At 38.5% G+C, this 18,316-nt stretch overlaps 1 protein-coding gene across 1 annotated transcript; it reads left to right on the forward strand.

The window, feature by feature from the left end:
* The first annotated feature begins 27 nt into the window (after positions 1–27).
* LOC139138890 (cysteine protease ATG4D-like) lies at positions 28–17,685 on the forward strand. Its single transcript, XM_070707469.1, has 9 exons — positions 28–752; positions 1,863–1,946; positions 2,723–2,938; positions 4,278–4,464; positions 5,396–5,472; positions 5,855–6,085; positions 11,341–11,417; positions 11,760–11,879; positions 12,716–17,685. Exons 1-9 carry the CDS (start codon positions 656–658, stop codon positions 12,893–12,895), a joined length of 1,269 nt encoding a protein of 422 aa, XP_070563570.1. The 5' UTR covers positions 28–655; the 3' UTR covers positions 12,896–17,685.
* Positions 17,686–18,316: the final 631 nt, after the last annotated feature.

The following is an 18,316-nucleotide window of genomic DNA, read 5'->3' on the forward strand; positions in this document are numbered from 1 at the left end:
CTATTTCTGTTTTAGTTAACTTAAGGGGTCTATTACGAATATTTTTCATCCTAGGGTGGTCATACAACATGGCGGACATCAAGTAACATATCGTACGAGTTTACGGGATGGCTCAGAAAAGTAGGCTTTCAGCGACAGGGATTCTCCGTTTCCCATAAATCGGCGAAAGAATTAGGTCTGTCCGCTTGTCCTGTCTTATTTGAATAGAGCAGATTTAAAGTCACCCTCAAGCGGAAGTCATCGAGTCACGAGTTTCAAAGGTCTCGTGGTTACGACGGTGCAGTCCGGCGTTACCCTGAACAGAAGTGGCACCCCAGCAAACCCGTTCGTCTGGGCACAGACTGTGGTCTGGGATTGCTTCACGGAAACCCTTTCTGTTTGTTTTACCGATTACAAGCGATTTGGAAAACAGCACAACTCGCAAGCCAGTCTGAAAAGTTGAAGATCGGCGTTGCACAGTGCAGCTGCATGAACGACGTGAGCTGTATACTAAAGTTTAGTTTTAGCATGCAGTTCAAGTTGAGGTAGTTACTTGTGTAATCTTCCGACAAACCCCACTGTAGTCGTCCACCCCGGAAGCGGGATGAATGAGGAGTGACCTCCGTGCGGCGTGGAAAGAAGCACAGATTATGCTGTGAAAGAAACGTGTCTAAGCATGGCCATGTCAATGAACAGTGACAATGAGAGTGGTGGAGACCAGGCTGAGAAAGTCAAAACGAAAATCATGTCCGTCTGGAACAACGTGAAGTATGGTAGGTGAAGGCAACAGGGTCTTTGAGCGTAAGTCCCCCACGAGGGACTTCGTGATGTCACACAAACACCAAGTTGCAAAAATGGCAATTTTGGTTTTTTACTCATAAAATATTAAAGGAGTTCAATTTTCTCAAATTGGTCTACCTAATAGTCCCACCCCATCACATTATGATCCAATACACATATTTGTTGCAACCGTACATAGGAAATACTTAAATGAACAAAATTGTTGTAAAAGAATATCATACAGACATATGTTGTCGTCACTACATCAAATCTTTAGATGAATCATTTTTAATTTTGCAAATCAAAACTACCAAAAGCTTGGTGATCAGTACTGTTCAGGTGAAGATCAGAAAATATGATGTGGTTACACTGTGGTATTACTGCATGCACAGTGTGCACTGACAACATGCATATTATGTGTGTGTGTGTGTGTGTGTGTGTGTGTGTGTGCATATATATATATATATATATATATATATATATATACAATTACATCTTATACATGTACATGTATTACACACATATCCATCCAGTATATAATGTAAATGTCCAGTATTTTGATAGGCAGTTTAATGCAGCAGTCAATGTAATCCCTGGGGGGCCCCACCTTGGGCGATACGGGACAAATTTGGATAATCAGACTGTGTTTGCCATGAAACCATGCCCGAGGGGGTGGGGCAATTATCTGATATTGATCCTCCAGTCACTTTTCACGGACAAGTGCAGAATTTATGAATGTCCCACCCCTTGGGGTGTGGGGAAATGTATAGGATTTACTTGATTTAGGTGGGGATTTTCCAGATTGTCTTGCCTCAGGGGGTGGGACATTTGACAAATTTCATGACTAATTTCCAAATCCCCCACTATGCCCTGAGGTGGGGGTGGGGGGGGATGGGGTTAGGGGTTGACATTGACTGCTGCATAAATGAAAGACTGAACTTTATTGTGCCACGTCAAAGTATACTCAAATATTGATACTGTCAGCAGATTTAAAACTGAAAACACTCTGCTCCCTCAATTATTAACACGGCATGTTTCTGAAAATAGCTGAGAATACAACCATCAATAATCTGAAACCATGGGTCATTCCATTGTCGTTGAAGGTTGGATGGTGAAAACACAGACGAATTTCAGCTACCAGACGCCGATATGGATGCTGGGTGAATGCTATCACCACAGGCCAGATGGTAGGTTGTCCAACTTTTTTCCTCTCCTTTAAGATGGCAGCCATTCATGTGCAACGTCTATTTTATCAGAACAACTATTTGGTACAGACTGATGGATAGCAAAATGAGGAGAAAATGTGAAGTTTGCAGTTTGGTCATGATTACAAATTTACATTGTGAGGATGGTGTTTTTCCAAATATTAGGACATGATGATGTGTATCCCTCAGAAGTTATCTTTTCACTATAGACCTTCAAGGTTTTCTCTAGAGTCTATGTTTTACTCAAACCTATTGCTATCAATGGTTACTGTGGACTGTTTACTTGGAATATGGGGTGAATATATCATATGAGATAATCTGAAAGTGCAGTATTGCTTTGTGTTACGGTAGTATTCTCCACTGTTTTTGAATGAATCACTCAGGAAAATTTGACCTGTTAGACACTGACCAGTTCTTATACATAAATTCTGCCAAGTTTATACAAGATGTAAGGCACTTCAATCAATATGGCATTTTTAAACAGAGCATCTTTCCCAATCTTGAATGACACACACTTAGAGAAGACCAAGATGAAATTATAACCACTTATCTCTGGAACCGTACAAAACAGTAGTATTTTACTATGGGCTGTGACAACTGGTTTATCTGTTCTGAGAAAAAAGGATCAAAGCAAATATATAGATGCAATTTGTAAAAGAAATATAAGTGAATCCATTCCGTACACTTCAAGCAACAAAAATATTCCTTGTAAAACGAATCCCATCCTCTGGTTCACATTCTTTCTTTCTTCCATTTAGATCCTCCGGAATCTGAACAATCTGCTGAGGATGGTACTCTCTCTCCTATGGAAAGGTTCAAAAGAGATTTTACTTCCAGAGTGTGGCTGACATATCGCAGGGAGTTCCCGCAGCTTGCCGGCTCCAACTTCACTACAGACTGTGGCTGGGGATGTATGCTGAGAAGTGGACAAATGCTCCTTGCTCAGAGTTTTGTAAATCATTTCCTCGGAAAAAGTAAGACGAAAATAGATACTGCAACTTTACAGTGTAGCTTTGTTGTGTAGTTTACTTAAAACATGTTGAGTTACAAGCAAATCCAGAACTCTGTGGTCCGAGACTACCAACATTTTTTGCTCAGATGGTTGAGTTTGCAACATACAAGTGAATACTAATGCATCTATTCCCTGATAAAGAATATATGCAAGACATGGCGAGCTGGACTTCAGGACCGGCAAACTAGAATACAGTACTAGCAGATTAGACTGCAAGACAAGCAAACTTGATTGAATAACTGGTAAACTAGACTGAAAGACTAGCAACTAAACAACAAGACTAGCAAACTAAACTGCAGTATTAACAAAGTAAATGCAGGATTAGCAAACTGGCTGCATGACTAGCAAATTAGACTGCAGGACTAGCTAAATAGACTCCAGGATTAGCAAACTAGCTGCATGACTAGCAAATTAGACTGCAGGACTAGCTAAATAGACTCCAGGATTAGCAAACTATCTGCAGGACTAGCTAACTAAACTAGAAAACAAGACCAGAAAACTAGAAAACAAGACTGAAGGACCAGCAAACTAGACTGCAAGACTAGTTGACTACAGGACAAGCAAATGAGAAAGCAGGACTAGCAAACTAGAAAACTAGACTTTAGGACCTGCAGACTAGACTGCAGGACTAACAAACTAGACAGCTGGACTTGCGTTGGGTCAGTCTTGGTACCACTAATACCCAATACTAGTAGGTTATCAATGTTAAGGAACAAGGGAACTACTATTTGAATGACTTCAGTAAAAGTATCAATCCGTGTGGCTTCTCTAGTTTTGTTCTGTATTTCCTAGAGTTTGCATGAATGTCCAGTTTTCTCTCATCACCATAGAATCCAACAATAGACTTTGTTATATTTCACAAAATGACATTCAGTTTGGTTTTATACTAGTTTAGAAGTAGAAACGTACAGATTAACACATCACAAGACCTAAACTTACTGGAAAGAATGTCAAAATTTAAGTGTCTGTCGATTTCCTAAAAATCAAACTCTGTAAGCAAGAGGAAATAACAGAAAAATTCAAACAACCCATGGGTTAGACGTACATGCACGTGTTTAATGATGAATATTCCCAGTAGATGACTCACGATCAGTTGATTTTCATTAGTATTTGTTTTGTGTAAACAAACACATTTATTTTGGAAATTGAGTGCTAGAGGAAACGCCATCATTTCAACAAAACAGCACTGCAGGGTCAAGTACGTACAGGGAACTACTGATAAGAATATCACAACAGAAAAATTCTAATGAGTGTTACATTCAGAAACCGTCAATATTACAGAGTTAACTTTCTTTATCCAGACTGGTGCATGTATGATGAACAATCTAAAGAACAGGAGGCATATCACCGGAAGATTGTCAAATGGTTTGGCGATGAACCCAGCGAACTCAGCCCATTCTCTGTACACAAACTTGTCAGTCTGGGCTACCAGGCTGGTAAGAAAGCCGGCGATTGGTATGGACCTGCATCGGTGGCATATTTACTCAAGTGAGTAACTTTTTTGCTTAATTATTTTGATGTATGGTACAGTTTTGAATGTGTATGAACTGTGTTGTTCCAGCCCTACTTGTATTTCTATCATTAGAATTCAAATGCAAGTCGAAGTCCTCTTTTGAATCTGAATTATCTGTGAAAAATTGCAATAAAAATGGCTTAACGAATGTCTTGTAGTGTTAAGAACTAATTTGAAAATTAATTCCACAAATTATGTCCATACTTTTGCTATGTGGAAGTCCATGACAGTTAGGCATTAATATATAGTCAGTCATCAATGTACAGTATGTAACAGTTAGACATCAATATACAGTACTGTATATGACAAGTTAGGCATCAATATAAAGTGTATGACAGTTAGGCATCAATATACAGTATATGGCAGTTAGACATCAATGTACAGTATGGTATAAGACAAGTTAGGCATCAGTATACAGTATATGACAGTTAGGCATCAATATACAATATATGACAGTTAGGTATCAACATAGAGTACTAGTAATAGTAGTATATGACAGGCATCAATATACGGTATATGACAGGTACTGTGTTATTTTTCTGTTGCTACTAAGATAATACTGACCTACAAATTATTGATAACGAAATTGCCATTTTCCCAAATATTCTGCTGTCATTAGTTGGATGTAATCAGTCAAACATTTGTTTCAGAGATTCTAAAACCTACAATCTTAATTATTTTATTTTATTTTGACCTCAATAACATCCATATGATATTTCTTCTCACATTCACATAAATACTCTTTCTATCTCTCTCTTTATTGTTCAACATTCAAACTTCATTAAGTAGGTATGTGTCTACCTCTCTCACTCATGTACAAACTCTCACACACTCAAAGGTGAATATTTCACTGAGAAGAGAATGGGTTTAAAAGGTACTATATTTTGCTCTATGTTCTGTTGATAGGAGGGCAATGGACATAGCGCCAGGTTTTGATCCTTTGTTGAGTCAACTCTGCGTGTACGTTGCTCAGCACTCTACAGGTCAGTCTCATATTTTCAAATTGATCTTCTATAGCCAGCGATGTAAACATTTCAATGTCAAGTGTTCACAAACTGCAGTTGGACATGAACTTGCCGGAAAAATAATATCCCTAGTGAATTGAATTGAAACTCTTATACTTTAATAGGGGCCTTCTTCTCCTTCTCAAGGTCAAAAATAAAATGTATCCTTTTGACTAAGGTTCCCATCTAGTCCTGTTGCGGTGTACATTACAGTATTATCCCATTGCTAATTGTGGTTCAGCCCTCTACACAAAAAAATGAGATGAAGAATGAGTTATATTTAAATCCATCGGAATAAATTTATCCTATGATCATGCCAAACAAACGAACTATGTCATGAATTATCGTTTATCATTGACAGTTTACAAACAAGACATAATCCAGTTATGTCGGAGTCAGGGCACACACATGACGGACACAAGCGGCAGCCAGCAGTGGTGTTCCGTTGTCATTCTGGTTCCGGTGCGGCTCGGCGGCGAGGAACTCAATCCGGTGTATATTCCATGTCTCAAGTCACTATTTACACTACAGAACTGTATAGGAATAATTGGTGGCAAGCCTAAACATTCGCTGTATTTTATAGGTTTTCAAGGTAAGAGACAAAAGATTTTTGATAAGGGGATAAAGTTTATCCAAATCTTATTATTTTCTACTCCTTTCTGAGCTGTAAGTTACAAAGAGCTATGGTATTTAATCAAGATTCATACAAGTTTCAACTTTCAGTTTTTTCAGTCAATTTCCAGGGAAATCGAGATCATTGTTTTTATTAAGGCCAGTACCCAAAATGTACAAGTAAAAGAAAGTTATGCATGGAATGATGCGCAATATGATATTTAGTTCCTGGTTGAAACATAGAAGGTACTTTCACTTCACACAATTATTGTCCCCATTATTAGATAACTGAATCAATTCCTGCAGTTCACTTCACTTGGACAGTGACCACTAAAGAGGTATATGTCATATGTCAACATTTATGTTGTAGCGTTCTCTCAGGTTTAGGTTTCACTTCTTCACCCCTCGTTTTCATTTTAATGGGTAGATCTTACCCATTCACCACCATGGTTTGGCCCAAACCCATTATTTTCAATGGTGAGTGAAGACCTGTTTAAAGAAAATTAGGGGCGAACAAATTAAACAAGGGAAGGGTTAAGGGTTTAAAAATCAAAGTCCTTGTTTTTGTTAAAGGCCAGGGACTTGATACCAGGGATCAAGTTAATGCCGTTCACCTTTGACATTCACGGGCGGGATCGAATGTTTATGTCTTTGCAAATTACGGTCACGATTAGTGTGCACAGGAAGTTGTAAACAGGCCAACGTGTTGACATGCAAACTACAGATTGTACGTAACTGAATATAACGGCGAGACCAGTACAGAAACAACGTTTCGTGAAGCCCGCGGTGCTTGTAGCAATAACAGGTGTACTTCAACTGTAATGACAAAGGTACAGCACCACGCCGCTGCAACTAACGACGTTATTACTAGGGCTTGACAATTTTTTTTCCAGTTCACTCGTCCGTCGGACAAGTGGATTTTCAATTTCACTTGTCCTCAAAAAATTTTGGCCGCTACAGCTAACACACAGCATCGTACGCAGGGCTAGCGAGAGAGTTGCCGACATCGACGGTTATTTACGAGAAGTGAATAAAAGACTGGCATTTTTGGAAGCGATCGAGTAGCTGAGGTAGGCAGGGATACGACTTGGGCCCAAGAACGCTGAATTTCGGCAGTAATTTGGCTTTTTACGTCAAGTCCCGAAATGGATTTGAAGTCAACGACCCTACGTACGGGTCTTTGTTGCAGGGTGTTGGCAAGTGAAACCGTATCGGGCTCAGCGGGACCCACAAATTTCCACAATCATTGTCGCCGTCACGATCTCATCTGTGATGCACCAAACAGTCCAAATGCGGTTGACTATTACTCGTGAGACCTTATCGATTCAACGCTAAACATGCCGCATCCGTCATTTCGCTTTCCCATTGGTTTGGCAATGGTGGGGTATATGAGACTCGATGAACAGAACATTTTGGAACCGTCATATTTCAAGGCCACTGTGCTATCCATTTTGGGAGATAACATCTACGGCGTTTTTCCTCATCATAACGCTTATGTTTGGATCTTTTGTCAGAAACATCGTTCTAATCATTACATCGAGTCGTCGATTCTCAGACGATCCCACTCACGCTGGCCCTCGTGGTGCCGTCGTAAATCATCACAACGTCGTTTCTCAGAGTTACACAATGCCAATCGTCGTAAACACGCGCCTCTTTGGCAACATCTTTGCTTGACTTGTGTGTAGGTCTGCGGAGCAGAAATAACGCTCTGGCTCGCGAAAATGCACAATCAGGTGCAAATATTACCGTAAAATATTCATATTTAGCCTACAGCGATCACTCCACAAACTATCTGTCAACAATGTTCGTCTACCTCGCAAGGCCGCATAAATGATTTTGAAGTAATGGACGGTCGGCAAGTGAATCTCAGAAGAACGTCACAATTGTATCTAAAAAAGTCAGTGATTGACATTTAGTTTGTGTGAATTACGACAACGCAGATTGGGCGACACGTGCACAAACCGCAACTTAGGTTCGCGTTGATTGCGCCAGAAGTTGTGTAAACAACTTGTCCGGCGGGCGACCAGATTTTATTTTTGACTTGCCCGAACGTAAATTTCACTTGTCCCGGGCGTCGGGCGATAGGAATTGTCAACGTTCCGAATTACTCGGGGGCCCGGGCGCGGGCTTCAACTGTACAATCATTACAGCTAAACAATAGCGTAGACGTCGTGCCATTGCCAATATACTCTGCTATTTCCGATCGTTTCGTCTACAGAACTACTAAAAGCCCTCTCACTAAAAAAATAATTACGGTTTGAAATCGTTGAATTAATCGTAAATTAACATCGTGATGCATTAATCTATAACCTTGTTTATAGAAATAATAAAATGTAACATCACCGATCATAAGAAACGTGATGTTGAAGAACATATTTCTTTGAACAGAAGACTACAGCGACTATTTTCTGTATAAGTACCGGTATAATCTATCTTTAGCAAACTTGCGAATCAAACATCTGAAGAGTTACTTCAACACTTTTGGTTTTGTTCTACTCTTGTTATAAAATAAGTGAAAGTTCGAGAAAGTATCTGTACATTTTCGATATCTGTGCAGCGCAAATGTATCCATCCGTCCTAAAGACCATGATAAGTTCGCGACTGCATAAACCACCTCTCTCTCTCTCTCTCTCTCTCTCTCTCTCTCTCTCTCTCTCTCTCTCTCTTCCAAGTCTAGCCACTTGATGTTTATCTTGCCAACCTTTATTTAACGGTTCAGGATCGGGTAAACTTCGTAACTGGAGACATGTCGCGGCCTGAAGCTAGTTATCACCATCGAAAATCTGAAAGCGTTTCTGCTTCCGAATGGACGTATTTAAATGCACAGGTGACTCAGTGTGTAAAATATTGAATGACAATATGAATTTCACCGTTAAGAAAGTCTATGACTTTCAAACTAGTCGTACAAACAACAATAAACATGGCACATCAATGATACCGACGTATTTTTTCCTCAAGTATTTGGCTTTGCCCGTGTGCTGTAAAGTTTAGTATTTTCTGTAAATCGATAAGCCTTTCGAACACGAAAGATTTGGCTATCTGAACCTCAAGAGTAGCTACGCAGCTCGAAAATTATCCTCCGAAACAGGACAGGAACATTGGTCAAAGCCGGATTTCGTATGGTAGCTATGGAAACACGCTGTTCATTCTAAGAAAGCATGCAATGTACTGCGTACTGCTGATGCTCCCTTGGTCCGTGGACTGTGACCGTCCCTACACACCGTCAATTTCCTAACAATCACAGGATTCAATCACGTGTGTCTTCAAATTTTGATACATTAATTCTACCAATCATCAACCACAGAACACATAAAAAACAATGGTCGCGGCTATGGGTTCAAGGACGTTCACGAAGAGACACCATCATTGTCGAAGAATTGTTTAGACTAGTTTTATGGAGAATATGAACAATCTGCGTACGGTCGCACATCAAACCGACAAATGTACGCTTAGATTAAGATATGATGTCCGAAAAGTTTTTTTATTCAACTGAGTCATCGCCCTTATTATCGCCTAAACATCCCCGGGTTTTTTTTCCGAGGAGACTGCAACATGAATATCCCCTAATGCATAGGGTACCGTCACGGCTGTTCATCCAATATGTTTATTCACTGTTTCGCAAAACATCTCGTCAGATATGTGCTTTGGCGAACGGGCCAAGTTTTTGTACGTTGGTCAGAAACTAATGACAATATATGTTTGGATATTACATCTGTCAAATTAGGACTGAGTATTGAAGATGAAAATACTTTCATCGATCGACAAAGAAGAGAACAATGAGTCAGTGAATATCGAATCATAGACGGGATAATCGAGACAGTCCACTGTCTATGGTTTTTAATCAATTGTGAACGAGAGTATTTCTTTTAATTGACTGACTCAACCAGGAAGGAAATTTTATTCAACTTGAAAAAAGTCACCGTCTTTGCTTGACATCGGATTCCATGGCAATGGAACAACACACGATGTCGTTTAGGTCATCAAAAATGTTTTAAAACGGCAAGACGATAATAGGCCTAATAATACTTTTCACGACAGAAAAATCTAAAAGAACTTGAATCTGAACTTTAAATGACTAGTTCTGTGGAAGAAAGACGATCGGAAATAACGGCGTGTAGCCTACGACGTCTACGCGAGAACGCGCTATGGCTTGGGTGGCATACTAGCAGTCACAGGGGCTCGAGCTGGGTAGTCTGCTCGCTTTTCGGCTCGATCTATCGATCCCGTAGTCGACATGCCGGCACTGCAACCTAAATGGGTGTTTTAATAGGTGGGCATATCGACTACGGGATCAATAGATCGAGCTGAAAATCAATCTATTTAGCAGACTACCCAGCTAAAGAGTGCCTGTGCATGCGGCTTTGCACTACGGTCGCCCCATCTAATTACAATGCTGTGCGTATCTAACATGTTGACATCGCAAACGTTTACCGATTCACACCTGTATCGCGTCCTTTTTTGATTGACAGCTTGCAGACCTTTGTTGTGGCCGCTTGCCACGCAAGTTGAAGACAAAGAGAAATACATTCATCGACCAAAATCAGCTTTATTTATGCTCAAATCAAAAAAAATTATCTATATATTCAATCACTAGACATTCATAGTTAGGTACATGTGCATGGACGCCTAAGTTTCTTCGCCTGTGACCATTTTGGCATGGTTTTTACGGAGCGATCGAGCGTGACGCCACCCAAGCCACGCTTTGCATGAACTAACTCCAACAGGGGCAGCTTGCTATTTATACCCAGCCCTGGCCTTTAAGGCCAGTATCCAACTAAATTTTACCAGGTCTCCTGAGTCATGTTACTGGGATCCCTGATTATGTCAATGCAATCAGATTAGGGGACAACAGAAATGGTACCTGGGTTCCCCCACTATTTATTATTGTCCCAAACCTGTACACAAACACTGAAGGTAGTATTTATTGTTTAACCGTCTTCTGTTTTTTGATGCTGATGTTGTCGGCTAGAACCATATATAGCCAATCCCCTAAAATACTTACTACATGTACGTCAATAATTCGTTTGCCAGTTCAGGTCCATTGTTTTCACATAGTGAGTTTTGGCGTTTATATAGAGAATGAGCGATGAAGCATTTTTAACAGGAATTTTGGATTGAAAGATTATTTTAAATGTTCTAGCATGGAACTGTACCTTGCTTGCAGAGCTTTACACAAGAGTTGTGACCTGACCGGCTAATTTATTGCTTGTAATGCCTTCTTTGTTTTAATTTCAGAGGACAAACTAGTTTATCTAGATCCTCATCTGTGTCAAAATGTTGTCGATATGCGATCAAGAGATTTCCCCCTTCAGGTAATTTGTAAAATTATGTCGTTACCCGTAATCATTGTGTAGCAATATGATTAAATCATAGCATTGCAACTTGGTAGCAGTTTTGATATGGAATATGGCAGCAGTATTATTTAGAGTTTTATGATTTATCAATATTTCTGTGTGAAGGCTAAGTTTCTTGTTCTCCCTGCATAGACAACTCAAAGTGACATAAAAGTTTAGAGAAAAAATCACACGGCATGCACAAAAGTTACCACATATCAGAAACCAGATGTCGTATGTTAGTTTCCTAATTAGCATGGTCAATTCTGGTTATATTTTGATTATTAAAAAACATTTCTCTGATCTGTTCATATCTTTCAGTCCTTTCACTGTATGTCACCCAGAAAGATGTCTATTCACAAGATGGACCCAAGCTGTACCATAGGTTTTTATTGCAAAACGCAGGAAGATTTCACAGAGTTCTGTAAATACACACAAGAGGTAGGCTGTACATGTGCATACAATATAGCTGTGCCATACCTTGTCCTTTTGGTAATGCGGAATATACCGTTGGGAAAGTTTTCAGAAAAATGACTGTTCCCTGATCCTATTCTCATTCTCAGCCATGTTGGCCCTTGTATTAGAAAAGGAATTATAATTTTTACCATAAATAAAATTTGTAAATATAACCAACTTACTGACCATTACTGTTTTCCATAGATTTAACACAGGGAATGGTGACAGTTATAAATACATGTATTGACAAATTCATGCACTTTGTCAAGTAAACTCTTAGTTTTGATTGTCTATCTGTCTTAATAATGCTTGCCCTTGCCGTTTTTCAGTCATTACTAATACCACCGTCATGACCGTAATCAAACCAACTCTTTCAGTGTTTCTGTCATTCAGGAAAAATGCTGTTGTCACTTTGACATTGAATGGAAATTGACGTGTCAAACTTGCATATTTTGCCTCTGTGCGAATATATGTAGCAATATACAGTATCTGATCATTTTACTGGACAATTAAAGATATGTGAAATGCTACTTGAAAACCCCATTTTATGAACATGGTAACTCTTCACCATGTACATAGTTATCACAGAGATACTACACCTTGAACATGAACATCATTATAAATTTTCACTGTTGGTTTCTGAACATATTTATTATAACCCCCCCCCCCCCCCCCAGCTATTGCACAATGTCAGTACACAACACTTGTTTCTTGTATCCCAATACTCTGTATTTGCAGCCAGATACATGTCTAATCCTTACTCAGTCTACAGCATCCAATTGCTTACTGTTCATTTTGTCTGATTTTTATCGCATGGATAGGTTCTGGATTCGACAAAGCACGCAGGGGACTACCCAATGTTTATCTTCAGTGAAGGTCGTTGTCAGGAGAACGAACTGCCGGCGCAGCATCGCAACACGCCAGACCGAGTGCTCAGGGTACGCCGTGTAGATGGAGATGGCAAACCGTTATCAAAGCCCGAAGAATTTGTCTTCCTTTGAGATTTAATCTCAGTGATGCTGCTGGGATTGATAAACTATTGCTGTTTTGCATGTGAAAAGATTATGTAAATAGTCTTTAATGTCTTAAAAAGTGATTACCATCCATGTATATCTTAAAGAAGCCATTCTTGTAATGGATATTTGACCAGTACATTTGATGACAACTCTAGGACGAATTTGATGTACATATGTAAAGTTTAGAGTTTTTTTATGTGTAATTCAAGTATACTTCATGTAGTAAATGTGTGTACATGTCATGTCCCTGCAAGGCTGAATATTTTTTTTGACACAGTACAGAAATTGGGAATTTTTTGACTGTAATGTTCACTTTCTATGGTAAAAGTCTAATAGTACTGTTTGAATCTGGTTCAGAACGTGTAATGCTTGTACTTCATGTGGTCTCCAATCATATCAACCTCTTTTCTCAGCCATAGAATGGTTCAGTCCTTTTGCTTTTAGTTGTTGGTTGGATCCATGCCTAAGAGAATAGGGATGAAAATGTCATAGACAGCAGAATTCCGTTTCATCAACAAAACACCTTTATGGTAATGTTTCTGATGAAAGAAAACCTAGTGTTGCTAGACTCATTTTCGCCGATTCAAAAAATGCGATGTCGCTGATGTGAATTTCAAGGTCTATGCACAGGGGTATATTCAGGGATAATAAATACTAATATGATAAAAACCAAATGTTTCGTGGTCTACAAATTTTTTTTTTCTGTCTGCCTTTCTCTTACCTATATGCTGTGCTCACTTGAGACGTGACAGACTGTGCACTGTGTACATGTGTGTGTGCATGTATGTGTAGTAAAATGCCCCCCTCTTTCGGTGAACTCTTGCTTCCGCGCATGACCTGAATCCGTTGTGGGATTATCAAGTCCGAATCAGACTAGATAATCCTGCAAAATATTCAGGTCACACGCCGAAGCATGAATTCACCAAAAGAGGGCGCATCTTACTACGCACGCGCTTACGCACACACTCATGTACAGTCCGTCACATCTCAAGCAAGCAGAGCGTATAGATAAGAGAAAGGCAGACAGAAAAAAAAAAATTGTAGACAACAAAACCTATTTTGTTTTTTAGCTCACATTTGTTATACCAATGTGAGGTTCTTGTATAAGCTGAATCAGTTCATTTGCATCCGATTTGCATGTCTGTATGTACGTATGTATGTATGTCCATCCACATCAAAAACACCTAAACCGCAGCACCTACTGTCTTAGTATTTGGTGTACAGGTGCACCTAGGGATGGAGATGTGAATTTGTTCAAATGAACTTGACAGTGTCAAAAATATGCAAATGAGGAGAAAAAAGAAAAAACACTGCAAATTGCTAAAACTCTGTAACCGTTGGTTAGATTGGGTTTAAACTTGGTGTGCAGGTTCCTTTAGGTATTCTAAATTAGTTCTTTAAAATTTGAGATGAAAGTTGCATGTTTCTATTTTTGGGGTAATTTTTTCAGTTTTTAGTCAAAAAATGTTTTTCTCTGAAACCACTCATCTGATTGCTTTGAAAGTTGGTATACATGTTCCTCAGGATGACCTCAGTCAATTTTGTACAAATTGAATTGAAATTTTCATATTTGTAATTTTGGGGCAATTTTCCGAATTTTTGGTCAAAATTTTTTTATTCAAAAACTACTAATCTGATAGCTTTGATATTTGGTATACAGGTTCCTCAGGTTGATCAAAATCAGTTTTATGAATATTGTGAAGATATCTCGAAGTTTGTATTTTTGCTGAAATTTTTTTTCTCATTTTAAGTAAACTTTATTCTTCTCTGAAACCTCTAGCCCGATTGCTCTCAATTTGGATTAGGTGTTTGCAAGGGTGTTACCCTTCTAATTGTTGAAATTATGACAAAATTGGAAATATTACTGTTTTGGGGCAATTTTTGTCATTTTTGGGCAAAAAATCTTAAAAAATATTTTCCTTTAGAGCCCCTGGATGGACAGCTTTTATATTTGGTGTAGAGATGTCCAGGGATGACAATATGTGGAAATTGTTCTGAAATATACAAATTTGTATTTTTATGACAATTTTGTCATTTTTGGTCAAGAAAACTTGTTCTCAAAATTACATGTTTGATAGCTTTGTAATTTGGTACAGAGTCCCGAGGTATGTTATTAGATAAATTTTCTGCTCAAAGTGTTGGGAAACCCCCAAATTTTTCTATTTTAGGTAATTTTCTCAGTTCGTGACCTTAAATGACCTACACCAACCCAGGATATGTTGTGAGAGAGTTTTGAAGGCTTTGAACATAATTTTGTCATATTTAATATCAATTTGTAGTAAAATTTGATCCAGAAAACAAAGTTGAGGTAAATTTTTTCATTGAGAACCAATTTTTGCAACTTTTGCATGTAAGACACACAAGAACTGATGAGAAATTTGGATCCAGGATAATTCCAGATGTCGTAATCCCCCCCCCCCCCCCCCCCCACAGTGGAAGGCATTTCACTATCTGTAACTGATTTAAGTGTTGTTTACACTCAAATGATAGCACTCATAGCATTAATTAAAACATCCCCAAGGTTGTAAATACATTTCCTGCCAGCTGGTCTTATGTAAGGGGTGGAACATTTGATATTCAGGAGGGGGTAAGGGCTAGAAGATTGATGAGGTAGCATTACTTTTTACCAGATCCCTTGTACATTTTTTCCCACTCTTTATTTTTTCCCCAATCTCCCACCTTTTCTTTTTGTCAAGCTTCTCTGGCTAATTTTTTGTTGACATTTGCTTTATGTATGTAGGATCTGCTTGTCCCATTGCTATAGAAGTTGATATGCATGTTCCTAAAGATGAACTCCAGTACCTAAGTTGCAGACCTTATTTGCTTTTGTCATTCTTGTTTTTCTAGTTTAAATATTTCTTGAATTTACCAATTCAAAGCGAATGTGAGCACACTGTCCTTGACGGTATTTTTATCATATTAGTATTTATTGTCCCTGAATATACCCCTGTGGTGTAGGTAGCTAATCATTGTGGGTTGTGTTAAAAGTTGATCTAGTGACACTGCATCAAACACAAATGATGCAACTGCAGAAAGAAACAGTATGGGTTAGTCTGTAGAGAAACAAGACACACAGGTTCAGTGTGAGCAGTTGCTTGAACCTGACATATTATTTTCAAGTACTAAAGTGGGATGCATTCAGTGCTTATTAAAGGAATGGTTTACTGCAACCACAACAAGGTTTCTGATTTACTATTAACATTTCTTTGTTCAAGATATGTTCAGGATAATTGCCATGGTACATGCAGTAGAATACTTCCTGCCTTTTTATATCATTAGCCAATTTCTTGAGTCCACCTAGACGTGATACCTTCTCCTATGTATCAGTGTTTGCAAAAATTGCATCATCATCGGGGTAATTTCCCAACACACTTATTGAAAACTAACCATTGTGGCAACGTTCAATTTATAGCATTGTATGATTTGAGCCGTTATTTTACTTTGTAATTTCCACAACTGCAATATTTTCTGAAAACCGAACACACTTGTTGTTTTTCGCCTACATTTTAACACTTACAAAGAAGGACTGCTCAAGTATGAACCATTCCTTTCACATGGATTATCCATATGCAATATTATTCCCGGCATAACTACTTTGCACCAACTCGTTTCTGCTGCCAATTAATCATCATGGCACAGAGTGCAACAAATATTTAAGCAATAGTCACCGTGTTATCATACTTGCATATTATAATGTTGTCGTCAGCATATCTTTGTGTGTTCCTTTCTAAGTGGGGATGATTTGAAAGTCCTTTCAATAAGTTAAGACAATCTTTCCTGAACGTCTATTATCGCATTGTGTTATCAGAGACTTTCAAATTATTTTATAGTTTTTTACCAGAACAGTGAAAGATACCAAGTATTCTGTGTTACACTGTCTTATTTGGATGTACAATATCTCCTTGGCTGTTTGTCTGCTGAATGTCATGTGATCCTTCTGAAAAATTGCATATTCATGAGAAATCATGTCATTTACATTATGCAAACCGATCAAGTCGATCCATGGAATTTAGTAATTACTGATTTGCTCTTTTTTTTTGATTTTCATGCAATTTCTTTATTCCTGTGTATCTGAAATGTATCAACAGAGAACAAGATTGTGTTTCTACATTTGATAATTATGAGTTTCATTGATTTTTACTAAATGCAGACCATTTATGAAGGTTACAATGGAGATAGTATTATTTGAATTCTGGCCCTTTCACTTGTGTGTTTTGTTGTTTTATCTTCACAGCAGATTTTTGAGTGATCGATTCATTCATTACAGCTTTCCACAACTCCCAAACACTTGTACTAGGCACTGGCCTTGATTGGCATCATACTGTTGACTTTAGAAACCAAGTGAAGTGTTCACATGCACACAACGTGAGTTAATACACCTTTGTCCCCAGCCATCATCTCCTAATATTTTATTTGCAGTTACGCTGTACTGGTGTGTCCTCTAACACACAAAGGCATAGAGCTGATTTGGGAATCCTAGAGATTTCTTTGTATCAGCGCAATACCTGTATGTGTAGAATGTGAAATTTTCATTTGTCAGAGAGAAAATAGTTCAGAGTAAGTTGTATGGCAATTTAGCTTCCAGGGCAAAGTGGCACCTACAGATGCCTTCTGAATTGGGGTTGCCATTTGTTTGGTAGAATTTTGGTCTTAACTGTGTACTGTATAATTACCTGAACTTTGACTCATTGGACAATTTCTTCTGCCAATAAATATTTTACAGATGTTGTGGTGCATCGCCATAGCAACTGTTGCCAAGGAGGCAAGGAAATGCATCCCATAATTGCATTCTTTGTCACTTCATCTTTTAATATTTTGGACTCTGCATACAACAGATGAAAAGGAATTATTTTCTTAGAACAATTAATAGCTCTCTTCAATGCCAAAGCCACATGAAGTAGCGTGTCTATAAAGGATAGTTGTGGATGGGATGGTCATTCCCTGCTGTTGAATGTATTATTAAAGAGGCACTCCCACTTTGTAACATTTTTAAAACACATTTTTTTAATGCCAACGGTCGATATTTGACTTGGCGACTGCACGCGGATCGCGAGATATCGATAAAAACATGTCATTTCCCGAGCGTATTTTTCACATCCCGAAGTTTTACGATCGTTCTAATTTTGACTCGAAATCCCCCGAAGGTTTGTTGTTGTGCTGATTGACGATATTCTAGGGAGTCTACAATAAGTTCGAACGACGCAATTAATTTACTTTCCACTGCAAAGATTTTATATACAGTTATTATGCTTTACCTCAGGTAAGTTTTCTAAAACTTCTCCTTAGTTTTTGTCGTTTTCATTATTCTAAATCGGTTGTATTATATTTTTAATCAATACCACATAAACATCAATTTTTACATGTCAAATATTAGCCGCCTCCGATGACTACATTTTGTTGTCTGCC

This window comes from Ptychodera flava, chromosome 8 (assembly GCF_041260155.1).
Source record: "Ptychodera flava strain L36383 chromosome 8, AS_Pfla_20210202, whole genome shotgun sequence".
In the NCBI taxonomy this organism is placed as follows: Eukaryota; Metazoa; Hemichordata; class Enteropneusta; family Ptychoderidae; genus Ptychodera; species Ptychodera flava.

What these genes read in the sequence shown, in the direction of transcription:
- LOC139138890 (XM_070707469.1), top strand. Translation starts at nt 656, where the DNA reads ATGGCCATGTCAATGAACAGTGACAATGAGAGTGGTGGAGACCAGGCT. An exon ending in CGTTGCTCAGCACTCTACAG is followed by an intron (nt 5,473 to 5,854) that starts GTCAGTCTCATA and finishes TATCATTGACAG; the next exon opens with TTTACAAACAAGACATAATC. An exon ending in CAAGAGATTTCCCCCTTCAG is followed by an intron (nt 11,418 to 11,759) that starts GTAATTTGTAAA and finishes CATATCTTTCAG; the next exon opens with TCCTTTCACTGTATGTCACC.